General features: G+C 34.3%; 1 protein-coding gene across 11 annotated transcripts in view; it reads left to right on the top strand.

The window, feature by feature from the left end:
- Positions 1-26,507, top strand: part of KIF21A (kinesin family member 21A) — a 158,300-nt gene that overhangs the window by 111,209 nt on the left and 20,584 nt on the right. For 2 of the 11 annotated variants that reach the window (XM_045776501.2, XM_045776513.2), the window contains 19 exons: positions 22-112; positions 536-653; positions 1,049-1,237; positions 1,663-1,862; positions 2,928-3,035; positions 6,721-6,789; positions 6,888-7,102; positions 7,255-7,408; positions 8,024-8,218; positions 8,664-8,765; positions 9,544-9,709; positions 10,173-10,193; positions 14,507-14,567; positions 14,905-14,959; positions 17,638-17,852; positions 20,234-20,341; positions 21,722-21,850; positions 24,089-24,127; positions 24,813-24,827. In XM_045776501.2, coding sequence (XP_045632457.2) covers positions 22-112; positions 536-653; positions 1,049-1,237; positions 1,663-1,862; positions 2,928-3,035; positions 6,721-6,789; positions 6,888-7,102; positions 7,255-7,408; positions 8,024-8,218; positions 8,664-8,765; positions 9,544-9,709; positions 10,173-10,193; positions 14,507-14,567; positions 14,905-14,959; positions 17,638-17,852; positions 20,234-20,341; positions 21,722-21,850; positions 24,089-24,127; positions 24,813-24,827 — 2,250 coding nt within the window. The remainder of the gene's footprint in view (positions 1-21; positions 113-535; positions 654-1,048; positions 1,238-1,662; positions 1,863-2,927; positions 3,036-6,720; positions 6,790-6,887; positions 7,103-7,254; positions 7,409-8,023; positions 8,219-8,663; positions 8,766-9,543; positions 9,710-10,172; positions 10,194-14,506; positions 14,568-14,904; positions 14,960-17,637; positions 17,853-20,233; positions 20,342-21,721; positions 21,851-24,088; positions 24,128-24,812; positions 24,828-26,507) is intronic. The other 9 variants (XM_045776503.2, XM_087855772.1, XM_045776506.2 and 6 more) reach the window with 6 other exon arrangements.

The raw sequence follows: 26,507 nt of genomic DNA, 5'->3' as shown, positions 1-26,507 counted from the left end.
CTTTTGTTCCTTTTTTTAAAGTGTGGCTGGTAAAGAGGATAATACAGATACTGACCAAGAGAAGAAAGAGGAAAAGGGTATTACAGAAAGAGAAAGCAGTGAATTAGAAGTGGTAAGTATGAAAGAACGAACCTGGACATTTCAGTGCCTGGATTTAGCTTGTTTATGTTTGGTGATAATTATACTAACTTATATGTAGAAAAGAGAAATGGTTATCATGCATCCATTTTAAACTATTTGCTTGAGGACTTCTTTTCTTCAGAAATGTGAGCCATAAAATACTGGTAACTCTCAATCTTGTGCAACATGAAGCATTGTATGTGTGTGGGGGGGGAGTAGAACACTAGGAGAGATGAAGTACTATTTTATTAAGACAAAATTATGTAATAACCCTAAAATTATGGAATGATTTTTGCACTGATGAAAGGTGAAATTTGTGTACTTCTGTATTTTATACTTCAGCAATCTCTCTTAATGAGGTAACCAGTTTGTTTTGTTGATATTATGCTATTAATAGTCATAAATCACATTTTAGGAAGAGAGTCAAGAAGTGAGTGATCATGAGGAAGAAGAGGAGGAGGAGGAGGAAGAAGAAGATGATATTGAAGGGGGTGAAAGCTCCGATGAATCAGATTCTGAATCAGATGAGAAAGGTACTTGCTATTTAGTACAAGGACAAAAATTAATTTGGGGAATTTATTTAAAATAGTGGCAGAAAGCATTCTTCATTTCATTCTTGATGAAGGCAGCTTTTATAACTGCTGACTTGTGTTTCCCCTCCCAGCCTCATGTTTCTGCCCCTCCTGGATTTAGTCATTGTGTGATTTCCATTCATACTTAGCACAAATAGTATCTGTTGTCACTGATGAATGTGAACAATCTCTCTTGTTCACCTCTTTTTTCGTTTTTGGTTTATCCAGGACATTTTCCTTACAGCTGTTAAGTGAATACCTGAATATAGATGATGGTTTTCATGCTCTTACTTGAAAGTTAGAAGTATGATATTGTGGCCTATTACAGTATGTTTATTTTCTTCTTTTGTAAATAGCCAATTATCAAGCAGACTTAGCAAACATTACTTGTGAAATTGCAATCAAGCAAAAGCTGATTGATGAACTAGAAAACAGCCAGAAAAGACTGCAGACACTGAAAAAGCAGTATGAAGAGAAGCTAATGATGCTGCAGCATAAAATTCGGGACACTCAGCTTGAGAGAGACCAGGTGCTCCAGAACTTAGGTAAGAATTACATTTAATTCTAATTAAAGTTCCAACTAAATTGCCAAAATGGGTTTTTAATCATTTCTGCCTTTAGAGAAAGAAATTGCATTAGAAGCCACATTATATGCGAGTTTGTCTTATTATGTTGAATATTGCTTATTTTTTTCATATCTAGGCTATTTAATTATTTTGTCCAAAATTGTGGCTAATTGTTTTACTGTCTTGATTTATGCTGGCAATATTTTTTTAAATTAAAAAAAAAACTTAAATAATTGTTAAACAAGCTGAGGGTAGATAATAAAAGAGAGAGTGATTCACAGATGCCCTGGGCTCCTAAGGTTTGTGTTTGGAAGGTAGTTTTCTCTGAGCTCATGAGTTGTAAATCTGCAAAATGAAAATCTTTATTTCATAGAAATAAATACAAATACCCTTTGATCGTTTAGGTTCAGTGGAATCTTACTCAGAAGAAAAAGCAAAAAAAGTCAGGTCTGAATATGAAAAGAAACTCCAAGCCATGAATAAGGAACTACAAAGACTTCAGACAGCCCAAAAAGAGCATGCAAGGTTGCTTAAAAACCAGTCTCAATATGAAAAGCAATTGAAGAAATTGCAGCAGGATGTGATGGAAATGAAAAAAACAAAGGTATTGATTATATTTTGCATTAAAGTCTGATGTTGAGGATACTTATGTCATTTGGGACAAAAAAATTATGTGGTTCTTTCCATATTCAATAAAAGGTAATCCAGTCTTAAAAATGATACACTTCCTTTTGGCAATTAGAAGTTGTTTCCTATAGTCATCCATTATCAAAGCCTTTCTTCAGAATAGCTGAAAATCATGTGGTCAAAAACAGGGCTTCTTTGACTGATGGATATAGCTCTCCTCCTGAAACACATAAAGTATTTTGAACATGCAAAAAATTGCTGATAATTACATAATGAACACTATATTCACTGTTTAGATATTAAACATTACAGTATATACAAAACCTCCTATATATTCCTTTCTGATCATATTCCCTTTTCCCCCAGAAGTAACAACTATCTTGAATTTAGTGTTTATCCTTCCCATGCATAGAAAAATATAAATTGTCTTCTCTTGACTAAAGAGGGTATGCGAATCCTGATCTGTTCTGTGTTTTTGTTGTGGGATTAATTATTCTTATTAACATTTGACATGACAATCAATATCAGATAGCAAATGTGAAAATGATTTAGGAAGTTTTAATCTATAATGTGTCTTTGATGATGACAGCAATAGCTAAAATTATTAGGTGCTTACTATATGCAAGGCATTGTTATAAGCACTCTACAGGTATTACTCAATAAATTCTCATAATAGTCCAATGCTATAGAGCTGTTATCTCTATTTTATTTTTGAGAAATGTAAACCTAGAGAGGTTAAGTAATTTGCTCAAGGTCACACAGCTAGTGGTAATAAGTACCAAAAATTCATTCAAGTTATAGAATACACTGAATATAAAATGCATAAAGCACTAAGCAATTTGATAGAAACATACTAGAAAACTATTAGAAATAGAAATGTATTAATCCCACAAAATAAGAATTGACCATCTAAAATGTGCAGCAAAGCTCCATTATTTCCATGTTAAGTATTCAGAATTCTGTTTACTTCCATACGTGTGATTAATTTAATGAATGTTGTGATAGGAAAACTCCAATAGATGTGTTTACCTAATTTTTTTAGGTTCGACTAATGAAACAAATGAAAGAAGAACAAGAAAAAGCCAGATTGACAGAGTCTCGGAGAAACAGAGAGATTGCTCAATTGAAAAAAGATCAACGTAAAAGAGATGTGAGTGGACTTTAACTTTCAGTTATATACAAATATTGTACCTTGAACAAGCTTGTTTAATAAATGGAAGAAAATTTTCTGATAACTGTAACTATTAAGTGCAGGTTAAGGACCGTAAGTAAGCATTAATTTTATAATATGGCATTTATTATAATATATGGATTATAGTAACTTAATATACAAGATTATAAAAACACTGTAATATTATTATAAGTTTTAGTAGAGGCTTATTTCCTAGATGATGAGATGAGAGAAAATGGCAAAGAATAATTGATTATCTCTAGGGAGATCACGGAACTACTTACAGTATTATGTAAGATAGTGATTTTAGGATGGTTCCACACAGTTTCACCACTAGAGATTCTTAGCAATGTTCCTGGAATAATAACCCACTTTCATTAGAGGAGGCTTTACTAAGAGCTATAAAAGTTTTCATATTCTTTCACTTAAGAATCCTGCTTCTCCCATGAACTTAGGCTAAGAAAATAATCTAAAATCAGAAAAATTGTTATGTGTTAAAATCTTTACTTTAGGGTTATTTGTAATAGTGAAAAATGTAAAACAACCAAGATGCTTGACAATAAGGGGAATGGCTAAATTACTGTCCATCTCAGTTAATAGGTTATTATTTATCCATTGAAGATTAATATTTGAAATTGCATAGGAAGATGAGAAATGACCGTGATTTAACATTAAGTGTAAAGTAGCATTTTTAAAAAGAGTTTATTTCTTTATTTGAGACAGAGAGTCGGGGGGGGGGGGGCAGGGGAGAAGCAGACTCCCTGCTGACCGGAAGCCTGATGCAGGGCTTGATCCTAGGACATTGAGATCATGACCTGAGCCAAAGGCAGATGCTTAACTGACTGAGTCATCCAGGTGCCCCATAAAGTAGCATTTCATGTATGCATGCTTAATTAAAATGAGGGAAAAAATTTTGAGGCTATATACCAGCATGCTAACTGTAATTGTGTTAAGATTTTAGGTTATAGTCAGTTTGTTTTTTTCTTCTTTCCAAATTTCTGGCAAAATGGTTATTTCATTTATGATTTTTTTTTCCTCGGAAGAAGAGGCCATCGTTGTCTTTTCCCCATTGTTGGTTAGGTTTCAGCCTCTGTTCTTTTTTCTTGCTCAACTTGTTCTAAATCCTCCCTGGAGAAAATGTGAGCAAACAACATATTTTAGAAAGTAGACATCTACTTTGGGAAGTAAAGAGAAAGTTTAAGGAGATAGAGGGAGTAATGAGAAAAGTAGATATTCATGAGATGACTGCTGTGTTAAGACTGTACTTCTTTCTTTCCTTCTATTTACAAAAATTGGCATATATTCACGAGCTGTAAAATTCACTCCTTTAAACTGTACAATTCAAGGATTTAGTATATTCACAGAATTGTGCAACAATCACTGTTTTATTCCAGAATATTTTTCATCACTCCAAAAAGAAACTCCGTACCCATTAGCAGTCACTCCCCTTCTCCCGTCTCCCTGGCCCCTGACAGCCACTCTAGTATACTTTCTGTCTCCATGGATTTGCCCACTGTGTATGTTACATATGAATGAAATATGCAATATATAGCCTTTTTTATCTGGCTTTTTAAATTAGCATGATGTTTTCAAGGTTCATCTGTGTTATTGCATGTACTGGTAGTCCATCCCTTTTTACGACTGTATGCATAGAGCACATTTTGTTTATCCATTCCTTAATTGGTAGACATTTGGGTTATATCCACTTTTTGGCTATTTATGTATTTATTTAGAAGTTTCTATTCAAACTCCAGTTAACATACAGTGTAATATTAGTTTCAGGTGTACACTATAGTGATTCAGCACTTCCATGTAACACCTGGTGCTCATCACAACAAATGCCCTCTTTAATCCCATCCCCTATTTCACCCACCTCCCCACCCACCTCCCCTCTAGTAGCTATTTGTTCTCTATAGTTAAGAGTCTGTTTTTTGATTTGCGCCTCTCTTTTTTTCCCTTTGCTCATTTGTTTTGTTTCTTAAATTCTGCACTTTACTCAGCCATAAAAAAAATGAAATCTTGCCATTTGCAATGATCTGGATGAAGCTGGAGAGTATTATGGTAAATGAAATAAGTCAGAGAAAGACAAATACTATATTTATTTTGTTTTTAATCCAAATTTTTGGATGACAGGAATAATTTCCTTACAATATTCACTACTTATTTCTTTGTAACTAATTCATATGAGACATAGAGGTCAATATTGAACAGTTGACTCCTGGGATGGAACTTTTGAATCTTATTCCACAACATAGGATCATACATGATACAATATTCTGTTATAAAGATGTGAAGCTGGCTAATCACATACAAAGCTAAAATTCAGACTCCTTCACACTTTTACTTGTTGCCTTGTGTGCATATTGAACCCCTTTCTAAATTGTTTCTTGTCATATTCATCTTTTAACCCTTTGTATATTGTACACCATACAAAGAATAAGAATGAACTTGAGATTTGACTTAGAATAGGAGAATACTTAATGTAGTAGTAACAAGTATCAAACTATATGTTAATTTTTTTTTTTAAAGATTTTTATTTATTTATTTGATGGAAAGAGAGACGGCCAGCGAGAGAGGGAACACAGGCAGGGGGAGTGGGAGAGGAAGAAGCAGGCTCCCAGCAGAGGAGCCTGGTGTGGGGCTCGATCCCAGGACCCTGGGATCACGCCCTGAGCCGAAGGCAGACGCTTGATGACTGAGCCACCCAGGCACCCCTATATGTTAATTTTGGTACTTCATTCACTTAAAAAGATTTGTTAACTTTGCCTCTATGTCAATCATTGCTGTAGGCAATGAAGATATGGCAGTGATAAGAGTCTGGTTCTCCAAGAATTCTCATCTGATGACATAGGAATATGCATAAACATGAGATGAATGATTTGTTTGAATTAGTGATACAAAAATGAAGGGTTATTTGGTATATCACAGAATTTAAGTCCCACAAGGGATATTTGTGAGTAAGCCCAATTCCTAAGCTTTGCCCAAGGTCACAGAGTTGAATAAATGACAGAACTAGAACTAGGATCTCTGTTCTTTTTCAGCCCAAAATTCTTTCCTAAATTTTAGCTTTATAAAATGGCTTAAAGTAATTTATAATGAATTGTCTTTATCATATAGAGTACCTAGAAACAAGTTGGTAGCCAATACTGACATGTTTTATTGTTAATTTACTTTACCCAACATATTTTCAAAGTTACTATAAAGTGTTAGTATAATGAATATATTTTCCCTATATTTAAAACAGAGTTAATAATTGCTGTATATATTGTAAAGTGACTATTGAAAATATTCTAAGTTGTGTTTCTTCCTGTTCTTGCCTCAGCTAGCAAAACAAATGTCTAGCAAAAATGAAACATAACTTATAATATTTATAAAGCATTTAGAAAAGTACTTGTATATAGTAAGCATTATATAGTGTTTCTTAAATAAAAGTATATCACAGAGATAACTTCATTTTTTAGAAAAGGTGGCTGCATCAGTTGCATTTTTGTTTATTGGAATAAAATATCCTTATCTGTAGCAATGGATGCAAGGTTGTTGTTAGCTCAGATTCTGCTAAGAACTATTACAGTTCCCAATGGGACGGGGGAATATGTTAATGCAGGAGTAGGAAGCGTTGTATCTTTCAGTTCACCGTTTTAACTTATTCATTATTATTTTATAGCATCAACTTAGACTTCTAGAAGCCCAAAAAAGAAACCAAGAAGTGGTTCTTCGTCGCAAAACTGAAGAGGCAAGTTGATCAGTTGGAGGAAACATTCTGGCTTCGTCGAGGTAAATAATGTACTTCTGTAGACTAAGAGAATGAGTCAATCTCTCTTGCTCTTTCAGGTTACAGCTCTTCGCAGGCAAGTGAGGCCCATGTCAGATAGAGTGGCTGGGAAAGTCACTCGGAAGCTGAGCTCATCTGATAGCCCTGTTCAGGACGCGGGTTCCAGTGCAGCTGCCGTAGAAGCAGATGTATCAAGGGCAGGAGCCCAGCAGAAAATGAGAATTCCTGTGGCAAGAGTCCAGGCCTTACCAACGTCCACAACAAATGGAACCAGGTCAGTACAATCCTTCTATTCCTTCTGACATAATCTTTGTGGCATTATTACTAAATGTTGGACTTAAATGAAAAACAGCTCATTATTTGGCAGTGCACAATCAAATCAGCACATCAGTAATTATGTTTTTGTCTGTTTTTATATGATTATAGAAAAAAATATCAGAGGAAAGGATTGACTGGCCGAGTGTTTACTTCCAAGACAGCTCGCATGAAGTGGCAGCTTCTTGAGCGCAGGGTCACAGACATCATTATGCAGAAAATGACTATTTCCAATATGGAGGCGGATATGAATAGACTCCTCAAGGTGTGGAAAATAGAACGTAGATCTGCTTTTCCTTAGCTCGCTGTTCATTTTAGTTTTCCAAATTTGATCTCTGGGTAAATTAATACTTTACCAATTTTCCTTTCTTTTTTTTTCTTTTCTTTTCTTTTCTTTTCTTTTCTTTTTTCTTTTCTTTTCTTTCTTTCTTTCTTTCTTTCTTTCTTTCTTTCTTTCTTTCTTTCTTTCTTTTGGTGAGTTTTGATTGCATTGTGTGTGGATAGATGAACATCATTTCTTTTTTTGTTTTGCTTTGTTTCAGTTGTGATAAGAACAGACAGCATGAGATCGACCCTCTTAACACATTTTTAAGTGTACAGCACAGTGTTGTTAACCATAGGCACAGTGTTGTGCAGCGGATCTCTAGAACTTACTCATCTTGCATAACTGAAAGTTCATACCCATTGAACAGTTACCCCCTCCCCTAGCCCCTGGCAACCACCATTTTACTTAGTGCATCTATGAGTTTGACTAGATACCTCATATAAATGGAATCGTGCAGTATTTGTCCTTCTGTGACTCACTTATTTCACTTAGCATAATGTTCTTAAGGTCCTGGATCAATATTATTTCTTAAAATCTGATCTGTTTTCTCAATAGCAACGGGAAGAACTCACAAAAAGACGAGAAAAACTTTCAAAAAGACGGGAAAAGATAGTCAAGGAGAGTGGAGAGGGAGATAAAAATGTGGTTAACATCAATGAGGAGATGGAGTCATTAACTGCTAATATAGATTACATCAATGACAGTATCTCTGATTGTCAAGCCAACATTATGCAGATGGAAGAAGCAAAGGTTTGTAATTGTAAAAAAGTGGTTAATGGCTTAAGGAAGGTATTTTCATATTTATTATTAAAAGCACTTTGAATTTTTATATCAAGGAGTTTTTTATTTATTGATTTAATATGATTTTTAGGTTTTACATGAATATCACTCCCTGCCTGCTCTCCAGATTTCTTTGTTGATTTTGTGATATTATTTATTGTTTGTAAAATCAAAAATGTTTAAAAATGTATGTCATTTATTAATCCACCTTGAATTCTTAACTGCTCAAGTATGTTTTTTTTCTTTTCATCTAGCTCATATGTTTCTTGGGGGTAGAAATCATATTTTACATTTCTCTCAGGAGTCTTATTAACTAGCCCAATACTACCAAATAAGTGAATGAAATAATAGGCTTTGCCTCTGTTTGGATACATTCAGCTCAAAATAATGTTCATCATATGCTGGTTTGATGTAGGAAGAAGGAGAAACATTGGATGTCACTGCAGTCATTAATGCTTGCACACTTACAGAAGCCCGATACCTGCTAGATCACTTCTTGTCAATGGGTATCAATAAGGTATGATCCAACTATACTGTTATTGAAAACCTAAGTTTTGATTCATTCATTTTGTTTATCTTTCTCCAGTAACCCTTTCTTTTGTAAAGTAAGAAGTTTATTTTTTAAAATGAAAATCATTCTTTTATCTTTCTTTAGAGTTAAGAAAAGTCAGCACTATTTAGATAGATTGCATTAGCTTGTCATCCATTGTACTTGTGTATTAGAACAGATAACCAACTTAAACAAGAAATAATTCATCTTTTGCTTTAACAAAGGAAAAATAAAAATCTCTTGGGATGCAAACAAATTTGGTCTCATAACTTTGGTTTAATATTGATTCTTTACAGCTCAAAAGAAAATCAGAAAGGAAAAAAAGACAGTGGAATTTCCCTCCTCTTTGAATGTAAATGCATTAACCTGTCACCTGTAAGAAATTTATGCCTAAATGTTGAAGGTGATAATGATTTCTAAGTCACTTTTTTATTACCACTTTGGGACTGTGCTAGACCCTTTATTTTATGTTCTCCCACTTAATTTTTACAATGTGCTAGGAAATTAGGTATTATTCATATCATTTTGCATATGAGGAAACTGAATCAGGAAGATAAGGTAATTAGCTCAAGGTCAGCAGGCTAGTAAGCAGAGGAGCTTCGATGAATCAAGGTCTATCTGATGTCAAAGTCCATGTATTATATACATTTGCTATTTGATATAGATCTTTGTGTAGTAGATTCTGTTTTGTATGACCTAAGATTGTTGTTTTTGTTGTTGTTGCTATGTTTTGGTGTCATTACAGGGTCTTCAGGCTGCCCAGAAAGAGGCTCAAATTAAAGTACTTGAAGGTCGGCTTAAACAAACTGAAATAACCAGTGCTACACAAAACCAGCTCCTATTCCATATGTTGAAAGAGAAAGCAGAATTAAATCCTGAGCTAGATGCTTTACTAGGCCATGCTTTACAAGGTAATTTGGACTAAATTTCAGTTAAATGAATTGCATGGTAGCTTTGCTCTTTGAGAATGCTATACTATACCTCTTTCCCCTATGGCTTGACTGAATAGATGCTATATTTACTTATGCTTTCAATAATTATTCCTTTTTTAATTTGCATGTATAAATTTGGGGGATGTAATTATTGTCATTCCAAGAAATGATTACCAACTTAAAAAGGCTTATTTAACCTTCTTAAGCAATTAGTTTTTGGATCAACAGAGTTTCTGATTTGGTTATTTAAAATATTAACCAAGTTTCATTACTTTACTCTGCATATCTAACTGCCTTGAAAAATAATAAGTGTTTTCTATGGCATCTATTCTACATATCTTATAAATGGTGCATAATCTTGATTTATGTGGGAGTTCTTAACATTGGATCTGTTTTGATTGGAGTATTGCTTTTTGTTTCCTTTTTGCTGTTATTTACACAGATCTAGGTAGCGTACCTTTAGGTAAGTATGTTTAGCTTTCTGTGTACCCTACAGCTGCATGAATTACTAATTGTTCATGTACACTAATTGTGGTACATCTTATGTTTAAAAGTTTTATTGGCAGCCAACTGGTTTTTGCATGATCTTTTTTGAAATGTATCCATGACCACAAACATACTAAGTCTTTTGTCTTTCCTATACATTCCTGATTTAAAAACTATTAGATATTTAAAGAAGTAGGCTTTAGTTAATTATCTCTTTTGTTTTTTGACCTCCAGTTGTGGCTCCAGTTTTATAAGCCCTTCTTTCTCTTTCTTGGGGGAAAAATGGAGTACACATTTCTTTTTAATTTTTAAATATATCTGTTAACTTGCATCTATTGTTTTAACCTCATAATTAACTTTCCTTAGCATATATCTTTGGTATATATTTGATAGATTCTCAGCAATTCTTAATTTTTGTAAAATTCAACACATACATTTTAACATTATAAATTGAATAATACTGTCCAACGCCTTTTGTACGAACAGGTTGAAATGATATTTATAATTACAATATTTTCAGATTAGAATGGGATTTAGAGATTATCAAGTATAGAAATTTTCAACCTCTTTCTCTTTCCATTACAACATTCACATCAACTACACCCAGTCCTCTTAGTGATTATACACATGAAGGACTGGGAGTATCAGGGCAATTTTATTATTTGTGATTTTTCTGAATGATTATTCTGGAGCAGTTTTTATTTAATTAAAATTACTTCAAAATCTGATTTGAACTTTTCTTTTTCTAAGTACACAGCTGCCAAAAGTTTTTATACTTAAAAGAAAGGAATGTAACTGAAAGAGTAAATGTACTTACCTGTCTGTGTCATTAGAATAAACATAATCTATACATCTGAATTTGTTTTAAATAAGATGTTACACAAATAAAATACATGAGCTATTTGATTTTTCAGATGTTTATACTGCATGTTAATCTCCGTGTAGTATTTCCTTGAGATCAACTGCATAATTTAAGTATGGGGAAGCTACCACTTTTAATCTGCTCAAGCTATAACAAGTACGGTAGAAAAAGTAGGATTGGTTATCTCCTAACCAAGACTGCCCAACTTCCTGGATTATAACTAGAATTTTATGACATTCCATGTGTTATGAGGCTCGTTTCTTCTCTTCCTGTTCTTCCTCCTCCCTCTCCTGTGCCTTGTCTTTGTTCTTTGTGGCCCAACCTATGGTGATAAGTAAATTCTTAGTTAAGTCCATCGCCTCTATTAATTTGGAAGAAAATGCACATGTCCTTCTTGATGTCCTTTTGTGCAGAAGATATTAAACTGTAGATTTGATGGGCAGTGCTACTTTTTCACAACTTTCAAACAACTTTCATTTCTCTGTGGCTGAAAAAGGGTCAGAAGCAGAGAGTGGAAACCCATTCAGCTCATGTAACCTGTGTCTCTATGACTGAAATCTGTGCTAGAGATGGGGGCCATAATCTAGCCTAGAGGTGCTTGGAGGAAAAGCATGGAAGGAGAAAAAAATGGAAATTAGGTCCACAGAAACTAGAGAATTATAATAAACTCCAAATTTACCTCAAGCCTTGGACTGAGTGCTGGGATTCAAATAAAACATGAAATCTTGCCCTCATCGACTTGATGCCTTGCTGAGGGTAACAGACCATGAACAGAGTATGATCCATTCAGTGAGGGCAATGATTGAGATACACACAGGGAGTTATAGGAACACAGAGTGGAGGCCACCCAATAGAAAGGGAGGAGTTGATAAAAGCTTTTTGGAGGAGGTGACATTTGAGCTCAAACACAAAAGAAGAAAAAGAGTTAACTAGGCAAAAGACAAGGTGGAAGGGGGACAGAGAAGAGTCACTCCAGACAACGACTAAACTAAAATGCAGAGACTCAGCCACAGTATTGTGTGCATGGGGCCTCCAGGCAGGTTGGTGCCCTGAGCAACAAGTACATGGCATAGAATAATGGAACGTAAGGCTAGAGGGTAGGCCTTGCTAATATGTGTGTACTTTAGTAGCCTTTGAAAGCATCTTTATTATCCCCTTCTTTTTTCCCTAATTATGTTAGGGTCCCTAAGATCATCCCTGTCTTTGGAGACTTGCTATGAAGACTCGTGGGGCTCAGCATATGGTTGTTCGTGGCAAAGATTCATGAGAGCAGTGTAGGAAGGATACACAGCTGGATCACAAGGGTAAAAAAAAAAACTCAGATGTAGTCGGAGGGATCTATGTCCAGTTTTCCTTATGCTCTCTCCCTCCTGTGGAAGATATCACAGAATGTTCCTTTTCCTCTGGAATGAAAATGCAGCAGCATGTGCTCAATGTTTATGCCCAGGGAAGTCCATTAGACACTTATAATGTGACGTTTTCTGTGGCGACTGGTCACATACATACCATCTATGTAGTATGTACCAGGATTCAAGACTCCCAGAAGGAAAGCAGGAGTTTAGCATAGACCATAATGTTTGCACAAACATTCTAAGTACCTTCAAGTACCTTCAGTAGTTAACTAGTGACTGGAACACTCCGAGAGTCCAACTTTGCAAGCAGGTCTTTCTGAGGATAGTGGTCTTTGGGCTGCTATGTTAACCCTTTTCTATATACTATTTTTATGACTTTTTTTTTTTTAAATAAAAGACTTAAAAATACTTGGTTAACCTCCACTGAAGTGAGACCGTACAACTTCAACTGATAAAGATGAACTTTAAGGCATTCGGGAGTTGTAAGTCTCTGCCTTTAGCTTTAATTCTGTGATGATGAGAAAAGAAGCTGGTAGTGGGTTGGATGTGTGTTCTCAGAGTTAAGAGTACAATAGTGAGGTGATGGTGTGTCCGGTTGCCCAGATGACTGTAGTGCTCAGATAAGCTCAGTCCTGAAGAGGAGTTTGATTTGATGACTTTCTACGTGGGGGCCTCTATCCTTTAGCCAGGTTGGTTATGTCAAACCGTAATTATCTCTAATTATGCATCCATGCATCAGCAGGAGTTAAGTTTTTACTAAGCACTCACATGATGTTTAACATACTAACTGGTTTCTTCAAGAAAAATACTAGCCTATCTGAGCCCGCTTTTATACATGGGAAAATAAAGACTAGTTTGTCATTTCTGTAACCTCATGTTCTATATTATCAACTAATGTAGTCACTTTGAACCTTAGTTATCCTGTCCGTGAAGCAAGTCCTTGAGCCTCCCTCTAGTGGTGGGCTTTCAGACACACATTGGCTTCAAGACTACTTTTCTTCACTTCAGAAAATAAATTCCCTTTGTATGGGTCCTAGATGGGCTTCATTTTAGTAGTACTATCTCTTATCAAGTATTACTGAATTTCTAACAAAGCATCTGCTAAACAGTGAAGAAGAAAGGGAGCATTAGAGAAAGGAATTAGTTGTCCACAATCCACATGTATAAAATTAAAAGTTAAAAGGGCATGAATCATACATAGTTTTCATTAATGTGTGTAATGTATAATATCGTTACTTTTGTGGATTTTATTATAATAAAATGTGTATGTTTTAAAAACTTGCACCTATGTTAGGGGCTCACTGACATTTTAAATAGTTTACTTTCAGTGGCTGTTTGATTTATTGACTTCCTACTGGTTTCCCTGTTTGCTTTTTCTCCTCTCTTTTACTAGTCCATTACAGTTGTTCTGAAATAGTGGTGATTTACTCGTATTCCGTTACAAAACCGTTGCATGCAAACCTATTGTTTTTGTCTTTTATGTACGTGTGAATGAACTGCATGCTGATGTGTAACTTCTGAATACCTTCACACACGCACTCACACTCTTACTCTCTACTTGAAATCAAAAATAAAAATAAAGGGAAATATCTAAGTAAGTTGGCATACTGATTAAAATATAGCAAGTATGTTTATACTTATATAGTTTTTGACGTTGGCTTAGTATATTAAAGAGAGCTCATGCAACATTTACTTTAATCTTATATTTTACTTAGTGGTTTTTCATGTTTGGATAGCATGGGATAAATACATACTCTGAAAAATATATACAAATACACAGACTCTGATAAATACATGATCTCATTTCCATCCTATGAATGTCATTCTTCCATGTTTTATGATTCAAACTTGTGATTTTTCTTATTTTGAACACTTTTTCTCATTTTAGGACACATAATCAGAGGGGTTCCTTAGAAATATTTTTCTACATTTCTGTTCGGATTCAGTAACTAAAACCAAACTGCCTGTGTTGAGATGTTGGGCTGATGTTTATTATGGCATGGGGATTTCAATCATGCAGATTATGACATGTGGATAATACTTAGGTTTTGGACTTTTTTTTTTTTTTTTTTTTAGAAAATGTAGAGGATAGTACTGATGAAGATGCACCTTTAAACAGCCCAGGATCAGAAGGAAGGTAAGAGAGCTTTTAGAAACTTAATATATTTTACTTGTTTCTACAATATTTTATATACCTTTATCTTGTTGCTTCAAATTTTATGGCTAAGTGAATAGCAATAGAAACAGTATTATGGAAACGAAGCTAAGCCATACTTAACCACCACAAATTTTATAAAATAAAATTTACTGGGATTTTTAAGGAAAGAAAATGAATTATTTTTTATTTGATTTTAAATATTGTCTTTTCTTCCCCATAGACGTGTAAGATGTTTTCTGTAGTTATAAACATAGAAGACATACAATTTTCTATAAGTTCCTCTTTAATCTGTGGTTAATTATTTATTTGTGTATAGCACATTGTCTTCGGACCTTATGAAACTTTGTGGTGAAGTGAAACCTAAAAGCAAGGTAAGGAGAATTGAAAATAGCAGGTAAACATCCTTTCCCACTGTTTTTTGTTATCACTGTTAAACACATAGGTTTCGGGGGTGCTTGGGTGGCTCAGTGGGTTAAGCGCCCAACTCTTGATTTTGGCTCAGGTCGTGATCTCAGGGTCGTGAGATCAAGCCCCATGTCTGGCATTGCGCTGGGCGTGGAGTGGAGCCTGCTTAACATTCTCTCCTTCTGGCCCTGCATCTCCCCTTCCTACTCCCCATGCTTGCACGCTCTCTTTCTCTCAAAAGTAAACAAACAAACAAACACACGTAGGCTTCAGACCCTTAATAGGTTAGCAAATTGGCATATTTTTACCAGAGCTCTCACCTGTAAGAAATTTAGTTCTATAATTACCATATTCTCCTTTGAAAAAAAATTATATTGAAACATTTCTGCTTCGTGGAACTTGTGCTTTACTGCCTTATTGCACTTTTTCTACTAGAAAAGATATGATTGTGGAGACCAGTTCTTTTTTTCTTCCAGGTTTTCCTAAAAGTTTTATTACCCACTAGGGAAGTAATGTGCTAATTTATTAAAGTCACCTAAATTTCCTAATAATATAGGAGATTGTAGACCCTGTAGGGGCATACAGCATGAATTTGCAAAATTTGTAAATTGGCAGGAAATTTTTGAAATTTTAACATTCTAGTATGTTCTTAAGTGTTTCATATTTATTTTGTTAAACTAGTATCCTGAGGTGGTTTGAATAATAAGCCAACTCTTAATCATCATGTTGTATTAAAATGTAATGAGGCTATAATGCATATTTTAAGGTTTAAAACAATATCAGTGACACATGCTGTTAAATGTGTAAGATACACATGGTACGTTTCAGATTGAGAGTTGGTAGCATTTGATAGTAGATGAATTACCTAACCATGTTAAGATGTTTAAAAACAAAGAATTCTCGTAGTGCTTAGTAAATATTTGTTAATAGAATGGAGAGAATCAGAACCTGAAAGAATAACACTGTGTAAATGAATTAGGACAGTTTGAGGGCCCATAGTGAACAGTCAGGTAATGTAAATGAGTCATTTGGCTGGCTGCAAAATAATGAGTAGGGGTCATTGTGATTACCTGAAGAGGACATGCCTCATCTGAGCAAATAACCACCACTTAACTCTTGCTCTTTTTTATCATGAGGAATATAGGCCTGAGACTACTGTTTTTTCCAAAGAAGCCTTAAATATAGATTTTTATATAGGATTTCCTGATCTTTAAAACACTGGTCAAGCCAATTAAAAAAAAAAAAACAAGCAAACCTCTCCAGGCTCTACATTCGATCCTTGGCAACATGTTGTTTGTGTTTTATTATTCTAAGCGACTAAGCAGAAGTTACCCAAACTCAAAGAAAACATCCTAGTAGGGTTTGGATCCCGTCTTAAGTAGAGGAGAGAGTCTCTTAACGCCCTGAATGTCTTTCAGGCCCTGTGAAAGCGTAGTTATTCATGCCCTCCTGGGATGCCAGAAGGGTGTGAAGTGGGGCCCTAAATGTCGTCAGCTGAAGGAACCGCTGTGGTTAGGGATTCCTAAGAACATGGTTCCTCTCTGCCTTGGGCTATTATTGGCAGTGAGGAGAACTGACCAGGTAAAAAACGCCCTGGTTGGAGGGCGTTACTTTCCCCAGAAATTTTCTGAGGTGCTACCTATGCTCCTTTAGAACTGCAAAGATACCTGAAAGGATCTCGTATCATACATTTTTCATCACTGAAAAAGTAAAGTTGACTGTATATGTTAAATAGGTATGTACCAGCACTATGCTAAGTACAGGCGATATAAAGTTGAATAAAACAGGATAAGCCTCTTCAGAGGCTTATCATCTGGCAAACACCTTGCTTATCCTTTAATTCCTTAGTGATAGTAACAATTGAACAACAACAGGGTAGTCACTTAGTTTTCAAAAGTAAGGAAAAGGAATGTGTATAGTGAGTTTGGATTCAAGGAAACTAACCTTCCCCTGCCTCACCCTGCTGCCAAGAGCTGGTGCAGGCTGGTGTTGAATTACCTAGCAGGCAGGTTAAAAACACAGCTAAGGCATCAGGAGGACAAGGTCGCAAAAACTGAGAAGCAGATTTAAAAAGAGATATTAAAATAAAATTTAAGACTAAAAGTGATGTTAAAAAAAGCATTTAAACATAGGAAAAATCAGAATTTAGTTGAGCTTCCCTGCAGTTAACTTTTGGTTTAATTTCTCCCTTCTTTCTTTTTTAAAAAAATTATATGTTGAGGGAGATGGCCGTGAGTGGCAGGGTAGCACAGTCATACTGGTGGCAAGTTGCTTGTTTTTGAATCTGGCTTTGCCACTTACTAGTTGTGTGACTTTGGGTCCATTACTTAGCTTCTCTGTGCCTTAGTTTCCTCATTTGTGAATTGGGATAATGATAGTACATGCTAATATAATAAGGTGTTTGAACAATGCCTGGCATACAAAAAGGACAGTATAAAGGTTGGCTATTATTATGGCCTCTAAAAAGGTCTTATCTGGCCATAGCTCTGGCTTGTCACCAGCTTACATGCTATGTTTGACACACTTGCTAGGAAATGACATGCTCAATGTTTTTACCTATTTCAAACTAATATTAAATCTCTGTTCCCTAATCATCTCTGCAAAAGTTTGCTCCTGATTGCTTTTCCTTCCATTCTCTGACTAGGCCCGAAGGAGAACCACCACTCAAATGGAGTTGCTGTATGCAGATAGCAGTGAACTAGCTTCAGACACTAGTACAGGAGATGCCTCCTTGCCTGGCCCTCTTACACCTGTTGCAGAAGGGCAAGAGATTGGAATGAATACAGAGACAAGTGGTCCTTCTGCTAGGGAAAAAGAGCTCCCTCCCCCATCTGGCTTCCCTTCTAAGATAGGCAGCATGTAAGTCTGGCCCAGCTACACTAACTTCCTTTCTTTTGGCTTTTCTTTTTCATTTTCTTTCTTTTTAAATTTTTTATATGCATGTTGCCAATTTCTTATTTCTATTTTTAAAATTTATGTAAATAAGATCTCTGGTTTTCACAGGAATCTCTGTTAGGTATTATCTCCTCTAATTTTTTTGACATTTGAAGTCATTTAAGATGAGATATTCTCTGTTCAATTACGTTGCTTGTTTCTAAGTTTGAAGGTCATTCTTAAGGGTAATATTTTTGCAAAGGCTGAGTTATGAATTACAGACAAAATTTATTTAGGAACACCTTAATCAGGTAGTTATATCTATAAAACCATTATCTAAAACAGAAGATTTAAAGTCTCGAATTTGCTCTAAATTAATGTATGTCCTCGTTCTAAGAGTCTGGTCAGTATAGCAAACCTTTGCTAACCATAAAGAAAAAGGAATATCAATTGCAAGTGTAATCATTTTAAGCTTTCCTAATTTTTTGCCTTGAAGCACCTTGCATTGCATGTCTGGGATGATGTATGCACAAGATATTTTTATTGTGCACAAGATATTTATTTAAAGATTTGAAGGAGGGAATATTCTCTCTCCCATTTATGATAATATGAACAAAAGACATTCTGTCCAAAACAAAACTTATTCAGAATTTTCACTACTGTCCTGAGGACAAAGATTTCTCTACCCAAGCTAGTATGTGTGTGTACGCTATGTGTGTTTGTGTGTTTTGATAATTATATTAAAATTAGATCAGTCATTCACTGGTAAAGATTTTTAATGACATTTTTTCAAAGTAACCCTCACATATGTTATAGCAAGTGATTTAGGGAATGAATACATTACTGCGTTGGGGAATATTGCCCCCAAAATGGCACATATTACATGACTCTGCAAATAATAAACTATAACAAACTTTCCCCTTTGAGTATCTGTTTCCCATAACTTCCTTCTTTTTTTTTAAACTTTTTAAAAATTTCCTTCATTTTATGAAGATATTTCTGTTGTCTTCCATTCAGTAAGCCCATCTGCTACCTCTCGATGCAAATTTAATTTTAATGATGACAACTTTCTTGCATGTGCTTGATGTGGCCAATGTAATTAACTAAATTAACTATTGGATTTGCTGATAGAGATTGCTAACCAGTATACCTAATGGCTTCAGTGCTTTTTTGATAAGATGACTGTTGAGGAAATGCTTTTGGTGAAGGTAGTGATATAAATAGAATAGATTTTAGAAATAGATTTGAGTAGAGACTTTTGGAATTTCAAGACTAAATCTATGGCCTGGAAACCACATTCAGGTAATACCTCTTTTTGCCCTCCCCCCTCTTTTTCATTTTTAAAGTGTATCCTTTTTAACAGTTTGTAGAATATATGTTTTGGACTCTGTCACTTCACATGATCTGTTTTCAGGTTTTCATAAATTCAGATGCTTATGTCATCCTGTAAAAATTTAAGAGTTGGACATGGTTGGTGTGGTAACTCTTAGTAATTCGTTACTGTATGATGTAAAATAATTTACTCAGGTGGCCCCTATGAGTTAACCTGATGAAGGATTTTTGAAATGTGATTTCTTTTGATTAGAAAAGTCAGGTACAGGAAGTATAAATATTTAGTTTTCACTTTCAAGTAGAAATCATATAAGCCCATTCTGTTATTATTGCTTTCTAATTCCTTAGTGTGTTTTCTTATTAATATAACTAGCCAACGATAGCAAAAATTCTCTTTTTAATCAAAATTCATTAGCACCATACACAAAAATAATAGTTTAAATTGTCAATTACATAGCCACTATTCAACATTTAAAGTTTATAATAAGAATGTTTTTATTACTAAAATTTATATAGCTGCTAATATCTAAATACTAGTTAGGTAAAATTATTGTGTTGTTTGTGTGTCTGTTTTTGACTATGTCTTCATATTAATTCATTAAATATCATTTTTTTCATATTCCGATATCCTAATATTTTTGTTCTTGTAAGACTATAAAGACAACTTTTTTTCAACTGAAACAATTCTAATCAACATAATCATTTATGTTTCAAGTAAACTATTGATTTGATAAAGGATAGTAAACTATCCTATTTCGCAGTATAGGATTGCTATTTATATTCAAAGATAATAGGTTCGCATATATTTAATAAGATTGCTAATTTACAAGTTAAGTATATAGGTGTCAGGCTTCCATCATCTAATTACTCATATAATGTATTCCTCTCCTAGTTTTTTTTGTTGTTGTTGTTCCCAAGTAATACTTTCTCAAATTCCAATTATCAATCTATTAAAAATTTTAGGTTGACTATCTGCCAAAACAGTTGTATGCATATTTAAAATTTGATGATTAAAAAGTCTTATTCTATTTTAGTTCCAGACAGTCATCTCTATCAGAAAAAAAACTACCAGAGCCTTCCCCTATAACCAGAAGGAAAGCATATGACAAAGCAGAAAAATCAAAGTCCAAGGAACAAAAACAGTAAGTTACCCATACTTTTTATCAACTAGATTGCATTAGATGTCTGTTGCACTTAAATGCTAAAGGACAATAGTGGAGTTATTTTCCGTATGTAGGCTGGCTCTACGGTTATGACTGATTTGACTAATCAAGACAATCACATCAGCTGTTGGCTTGGCTAAATGTTTCGTGGTCACATACACACCTGTAAAAATATTTGAATACTTTCCCCGAATCACGTACTCTGTTTTAGTTTTCAATTATTTGTGCATATCATTGTAAAAGTTCATATACACTGGAGATGAAGGTTAGTGAATTTGTATTTCAGATAGTCTTCTAGAAAAGTTTGAAATTGATTTTGACTGAGAAAACTGCCACTGACTTTACCTCTTTAAAGTAGTTGAAAAAACTAGTGTTAGTCATAGGGTGTGTTAGTTCCATTTTTGTGCTGTTCTTTTACGTTTAAATTTTTTTCCCTGAAATCTTTTAAAAACTACTTGTGTGTCTTTGTGAAGGTTATTTACTTAACAGTACATAGTATAACCTGATGATCCACTTAACTGGGCATTTGTAAATTGTAATATCGCAACGTGTGGAAAGTTGAATGAAGGGGTGAGAGCCCCTTTCAGCCCCTGTCACCTCTCTACCCTGTGGCACACCCAGTCCTCCCTCAGGTCACCTGAGGTGCTGCATGTCACAGGTAGATCTCTGACATGGCCTTGAGGGAGAGTATCGGTGCCAGTCTACATTTAAATATTAGTAAAGCAAAAATTTTTTAACATAAAAATAAACATAAAAAGTGTTCATGTATTTTCTATACCCAAGGACAATCTTATACTATCCCTGCCCTGTGCCAACACACTCTACTTTGATCACGGGTTTGGCTGACTTGAATGTCATGGAAATTATCCTTCTAATCGACCTTGCTTCCTGTATTTAAAGATGTAATTTGCCTGTTTGTACTGGATCGAATGTCTCAAGGATAATTGGGAGATGGGGGATGGAGCAAATAAGTAATATAAAAATAAAAGTGAGTGAATTGTTGAAAAACCAAATCACTCTTAAGAACTCTGGCTCTTTTTTCCCATCTGTGAAGTGAGTAGCTTGGTTTTAACTCTAAAATGAATTTGGCTTGCTTTATTTGTAATGACTTTAGATTTCAGCAGACCGAACTTTTTAGTGCCATCTTGTGGACAATGTGACAAAATCCAGTGGAAAAGGGTTGTTTTTTTTTTTTTTAGTTAAATCGTTCAGGGTGTATTTTATCTTACAAAAAAGTTAGGAAGGATGGAAGGAATTCTCTAATGAAAAGCTTTTTTAAAAAAGCATGTTTCTTATAACATTCCTAACAAATCATAACCAATTAAAGCCACCTATTTTAATGTTCTTTTTTTCTTGTAGCTCAGATTCTGGAACCTCAGAGGCTAGTCTTTCACCTCCTTCTTCCCCACCAAGCCGGCCCCGTAATGAACTGAATGTTTTTAACCGTCTTACTGTTTCTCAGGGAAACACATCCGTTCAGCAGGATAAGTAAGTCTTTATGGAAAAGAGCCCCTCTGTTTATTACAGTATTCTGAACCTTTCAATACAGTCTGTAGAAAACATTTCGCCATCTCTTTGCGTGGGAGATGAAGTCTGACTTGTGAACTCTTGCCATATTTGATATGTTTTTCCAATGGGAAATGAACCATACAGAAAAGATGAGAGAAAATTATTTTCCTGCTGAACATTATTCCCTGTTGTAGATTGGCATTGCTATACTTTCAGCACTTGTCTTGACTTTTCTAATTAAATTAGAATTGAATTATCTTTGAGGCCACTTGAAATTTAAATTTCTTGGGATTCTTCAGCTTCTCTGAGCCCACAAAAGCCTCTAATCCAGATAGTCTGAGTTGAAAAGAGGCAAATTATTTTACCTTCCATGCATATAACAACTTATAAAGACCATTGTCATATGTGGTACGTGTTGTTACCATTTGATTGTTCAACACAAATCCATCACAAAACTTCAGTAATAAAATAAAATAAAATAATAAAAGACAGTTCCTTTATAGGTGGAGGACGTTAGGACTGAAGGTGGGTTGCGGAGGAAGAGAAGTTGGAGGGGCGTGAGAAATACAATTTGTATTAAATTTGAAGTGAAAAAGCGTTCCCACATTGAGCCAGAATCTCTCTTGCAAGAATTTGGTACTAACAATGCTGCCAAGATATTCATTAACTCTGACTTATCTGCTTTGATTTTGAATGGTAACATTGTGGATGTATGTACTTCGTATCTAGCCTGGCGCCCCTGCTATTTGTTTTCTATGCTACAATCTCCCTGTGTAGATCAATAACTTCTGAGATTTATAGGATGCTATTTAAGATCTGTCTGGAATGTTTAGATCATGCTACATGGCTCTGTAGACTTAGAGAAGCACACATTTTGAAAGAATTTTTAATCTCTTAATTTATGGATAAAGTTCTTGATTAGATTCTATTTTATTTTTTTATTTTTATTTTTTTAAGGGATGAGGAGGTTTTATTTCGTTTTTTTTAAAATTTTTGTTATGTTATGTTAGTCACCATACAGTACATCATTATTGATTCGATTTTAATATAGTTTAATCAATAGATGACATGTCCTTTAAAATGATCTCGATAGCTATGTACTGTGTGCTACCGAAAGAAACTCTAACATTGTTAAGTCATAGCTCCCATTTAATTGAGAAAAGAGTAGAAGAACATTAAGAATGTCTTTGGGAAGTCTGTGTTCACTAGAGAAATGAAGAATTACTAAGTTTTATCTGCCTTACATTCACAGGCATAACATTTTCTGTCAGTCTTTTGATAATCTTGACAATCTAGTCATAGTTTTATATTTTCTACAGACATATTTTATAAGCTACTGATAATTTGACTCTGTTGTTATCTCTATATGCTAAAACTCAGAATAACTGATTACACTTTCAAAGACTCACCTACCTTTTGAATCATTTTCTTTCGGACTCTTTTTTGAGACTAGCATATCTCAGCTAGAAGCAGATCCCACACATTGTTTCTGGTTATATTCCATGTCAGCTTTCACTCTGTCCTCCTTCTTCACAAGCCTGCTATACAAACTGGATAGATTTTCATAATAACTTGACTTATTGCCATTCTTGGAGGTTTCAGGGTAGGACTGACAGGAGTGGCTCACCTATTTTTAAAATCCTACTAAAGTCCTGTGTTACTGAGGGATTCCCTCGTCAGGAGAACTCCATATTTTTGAGATAAGTCAGAATCAAAGGTTATTGCATTTTGAGTGATTTGCTTTGCGTGCAAACATAAAATGTATTTGTGTAACTTCCACATTAGAATCTAAGTCCAAAGTAATTATCAAGATGGATAAAATTCATTAATAGCTGTTTAAATGAGAAAAATTTTCTAGTACTAATCAAATTAAATAGGAAGAATCTTGAGGTGATATATTTTACTTGCTTGATATTGTTGCTCTTCAGGGCCTAAATTTTAGAAGTGAGGATTGATAGGTTTTCTCTGGATCAGTAATAGAAAGTTTCTGTCCTCAAAGTCTTAGTAGAAAACATAAGAATCAAATATTTTACCAGATATAGCTGTACTTTGAATTTGCAGATATCCAGTGCAAATAGAAAAGCAGGGCATTCTCTATAAAGGAAATGTTTGCTATATTTCTGTTATTCATACTGTTGGTTTTCAGTTCAATCTCAGTATCTTTACCTATTGACCTCTGTGTTCTTTCTCCTCATAATTCTAACTCTTTCACTGTAGGTCTGATGAAAGTGATTCCTCTCTGTCGGAGGTACACAGGTACTTTCTTGCTATCTTTCCTACATTCTGGCATTTCACTGATGTTCTAAGATGCCTTCCTAGAAACTATAGGCATATCTCACTTCTGTATGCATAACTTGTTGTAAGCCATATAAACACACTAATATTTTTAAACATATTAATTTTAATATGTTTAATATGTCATACCTTTTAGACAAAGCAGTGGCAAACTTTTTTTTTGGTATAATAGCACAGAAAGTTGTGATGTTTGTTTTCTGTCTATATTCTAAATCTTTTATTGGAAAGAAATTAAGTTCTATGAATATTGATTTCATTGTTCCTCAGTGATTAAATGTTTTCAATCCTTCAAAGTGTGGGAGGTAAATAGGTATTTTTTTGGTTGGTTTAGTGATTATAAGTAAAAAGTTTATGGAAGGTTTTGTGAAAACCTGAAAAAAAGATATGCTGGGCGGGGGGGAAGATACTATGATACCTAAAATATAAGAAGAAATCAAAAGTAAAGGAGTTTTTCTAAAATAATAAATTTTTTTGCTGATTCTGTTTTAAAAATAACAAATGTTGAATTTTTTGTGTTATGGGTTTTTTTTTTTTTTTTGGATCCTTAATTTCTCTCTTTCTGTCATTTCCGCTTTCCATTTATCATTTTGTCTCCTCTCTTTTTGCACTTGTTTCCCCTGTTTATGGCCATTTTGCTGACCATCAGTAGATCCTCCAGAAGGTAGGCAGAGGAAATTAATCTCATTTATAGTAATACAAGACTTTACTGATTTGCATGGAACAAAAATAAGCATTTTTTTCCTTCAGACCAGTTTGTTATACAACTTTGCAATATTTAACCTTAACTTAAACTATTTTAAAGTTGATTTCTGTATTTCAGAATGTGAATAGATTAATTTTAATATTGAAAGAAATACCGTGGATGTATGTTTTCCATTTCTGTATTTTTAAAAATTTTCTTTGGTGTAAGGTAATCTCTATAAAATATTAGTGCTAATATTGTGAATACTGGAGAGCATTTTTCAGTGTCGTAGTAAAATGCTATATTTAAGGTTGAGATGATTTTCCTTCAGAAGTCTGAATAATCAATGATATTAAAACATGTAAAAATGAAAAAGAGCAATCTCACAGTGGCAGTGCCATACATAAGTCACTGGTGGCAAATAGTCACTTTTGTAATATTTCATCGTTTGACATGATGGACTGTTATGTCTTAGACTGTTAACATGAATTTTTTTCTGTATGATCAGCTTGTTGGAATATACATGCGTATTTTCTGTTTGAGAGGTAACAGTAGCAGTTGACTGTGCATGAGATCACTCTCTTGAACATTTGAAGCTATAGTTCTAATTCTGTGGCTTCAGTTCATAGATGTGACCTCACCTCAACAGGATTTCAAAATGGAGATTCAGACTTTTGGGGAGGCTTGGCTTCCATTTCCGTTTTAATTTGGTTAACTTCTTAGATTACAAACAAGTTACTGAGCATGAATTTCAAGAATCTCACATTGACACATGTATGCAAATAATACTTTGGGCTTTGTACTTATATATCCAGTGATAATAATTCCTGGTGTCATTTCTAATGATGATGAACAACTTTCACTTTTTGAAATCATTATAACTAGACCCTAAAAATAATGTTTGTTTGTTTTTTTAGTCCTGAGCTTAAATTTACATTTCTATTCATCGGCCCTCTTGAGCTCTGCCAGAATTAATTCTTCTGGAATTAATTAATTGAATTAATCCCCACACTTCTTTCTGTGTGTATGACAGCTCTTTTAATATTCAGCCCTTAACCTGCTCTTGTATCTTCTGTCCAATGAATATATTCTTATCAGTTCAGTAGGTCTAGTTTCATCATCTGCTCCTTACATGACATAGTCTATAGATCCTTCGTTCTGCTTCCTCTGCTTTGGGAAGTCTCCAATTTCTCAATGTTCCTGAAATCTGGCATCTAGAACTCAACCTCCTTTCAGATGTGGCCTTAGCAGAATATAGTAGCTCTATTACATTCTTTCTCCTGAAATATTTACTTCTTTTGAGCAAGTTATTGAAAGTGTTGATAGAGGAACCATAAATTGTTGATTCATTGATCTTGTATTCAATTAAAAAATCTCTTTAGCTATGTATGTATTTATTTATTTCAATTTATTTAAACTAAAATAAACCCAGAAAACAATACAGTCATTTCTCCTATCCCCTACCCCCCACATCTGGCAATTAGCCAGTTTGTTCTATCTATAAGTTTTTTTTTTAATACATATTTTTTAGATTGCACGTATAAGGGAGATCATATGGCATTTATCTTTCTCTGTCTTATTTCACTTAACATAATGACCTCGTTAGCTTTTTAAATCTAGCCTACAATTTTTTTTAAAAGATTTTATTTGTTTACTTGA

The sequence above is a fragment of the Ursus americanus genome, chromosome 25 (assembly GCF_024610735.1).
Source record: "Ursus americanus isolate L20-20 chromosome 25, mUrsAme1.1.p, whole genome shotgun sequence".
Lineage (NCBI taxonomy): Eukaryota > Metazoa > Chordata > Mammalia > Carnivora > Ursidae > Ursus > Ursus americanus.
This window is presented reverse-complemented; position numbering and strand designations above follow the sequence as displayed.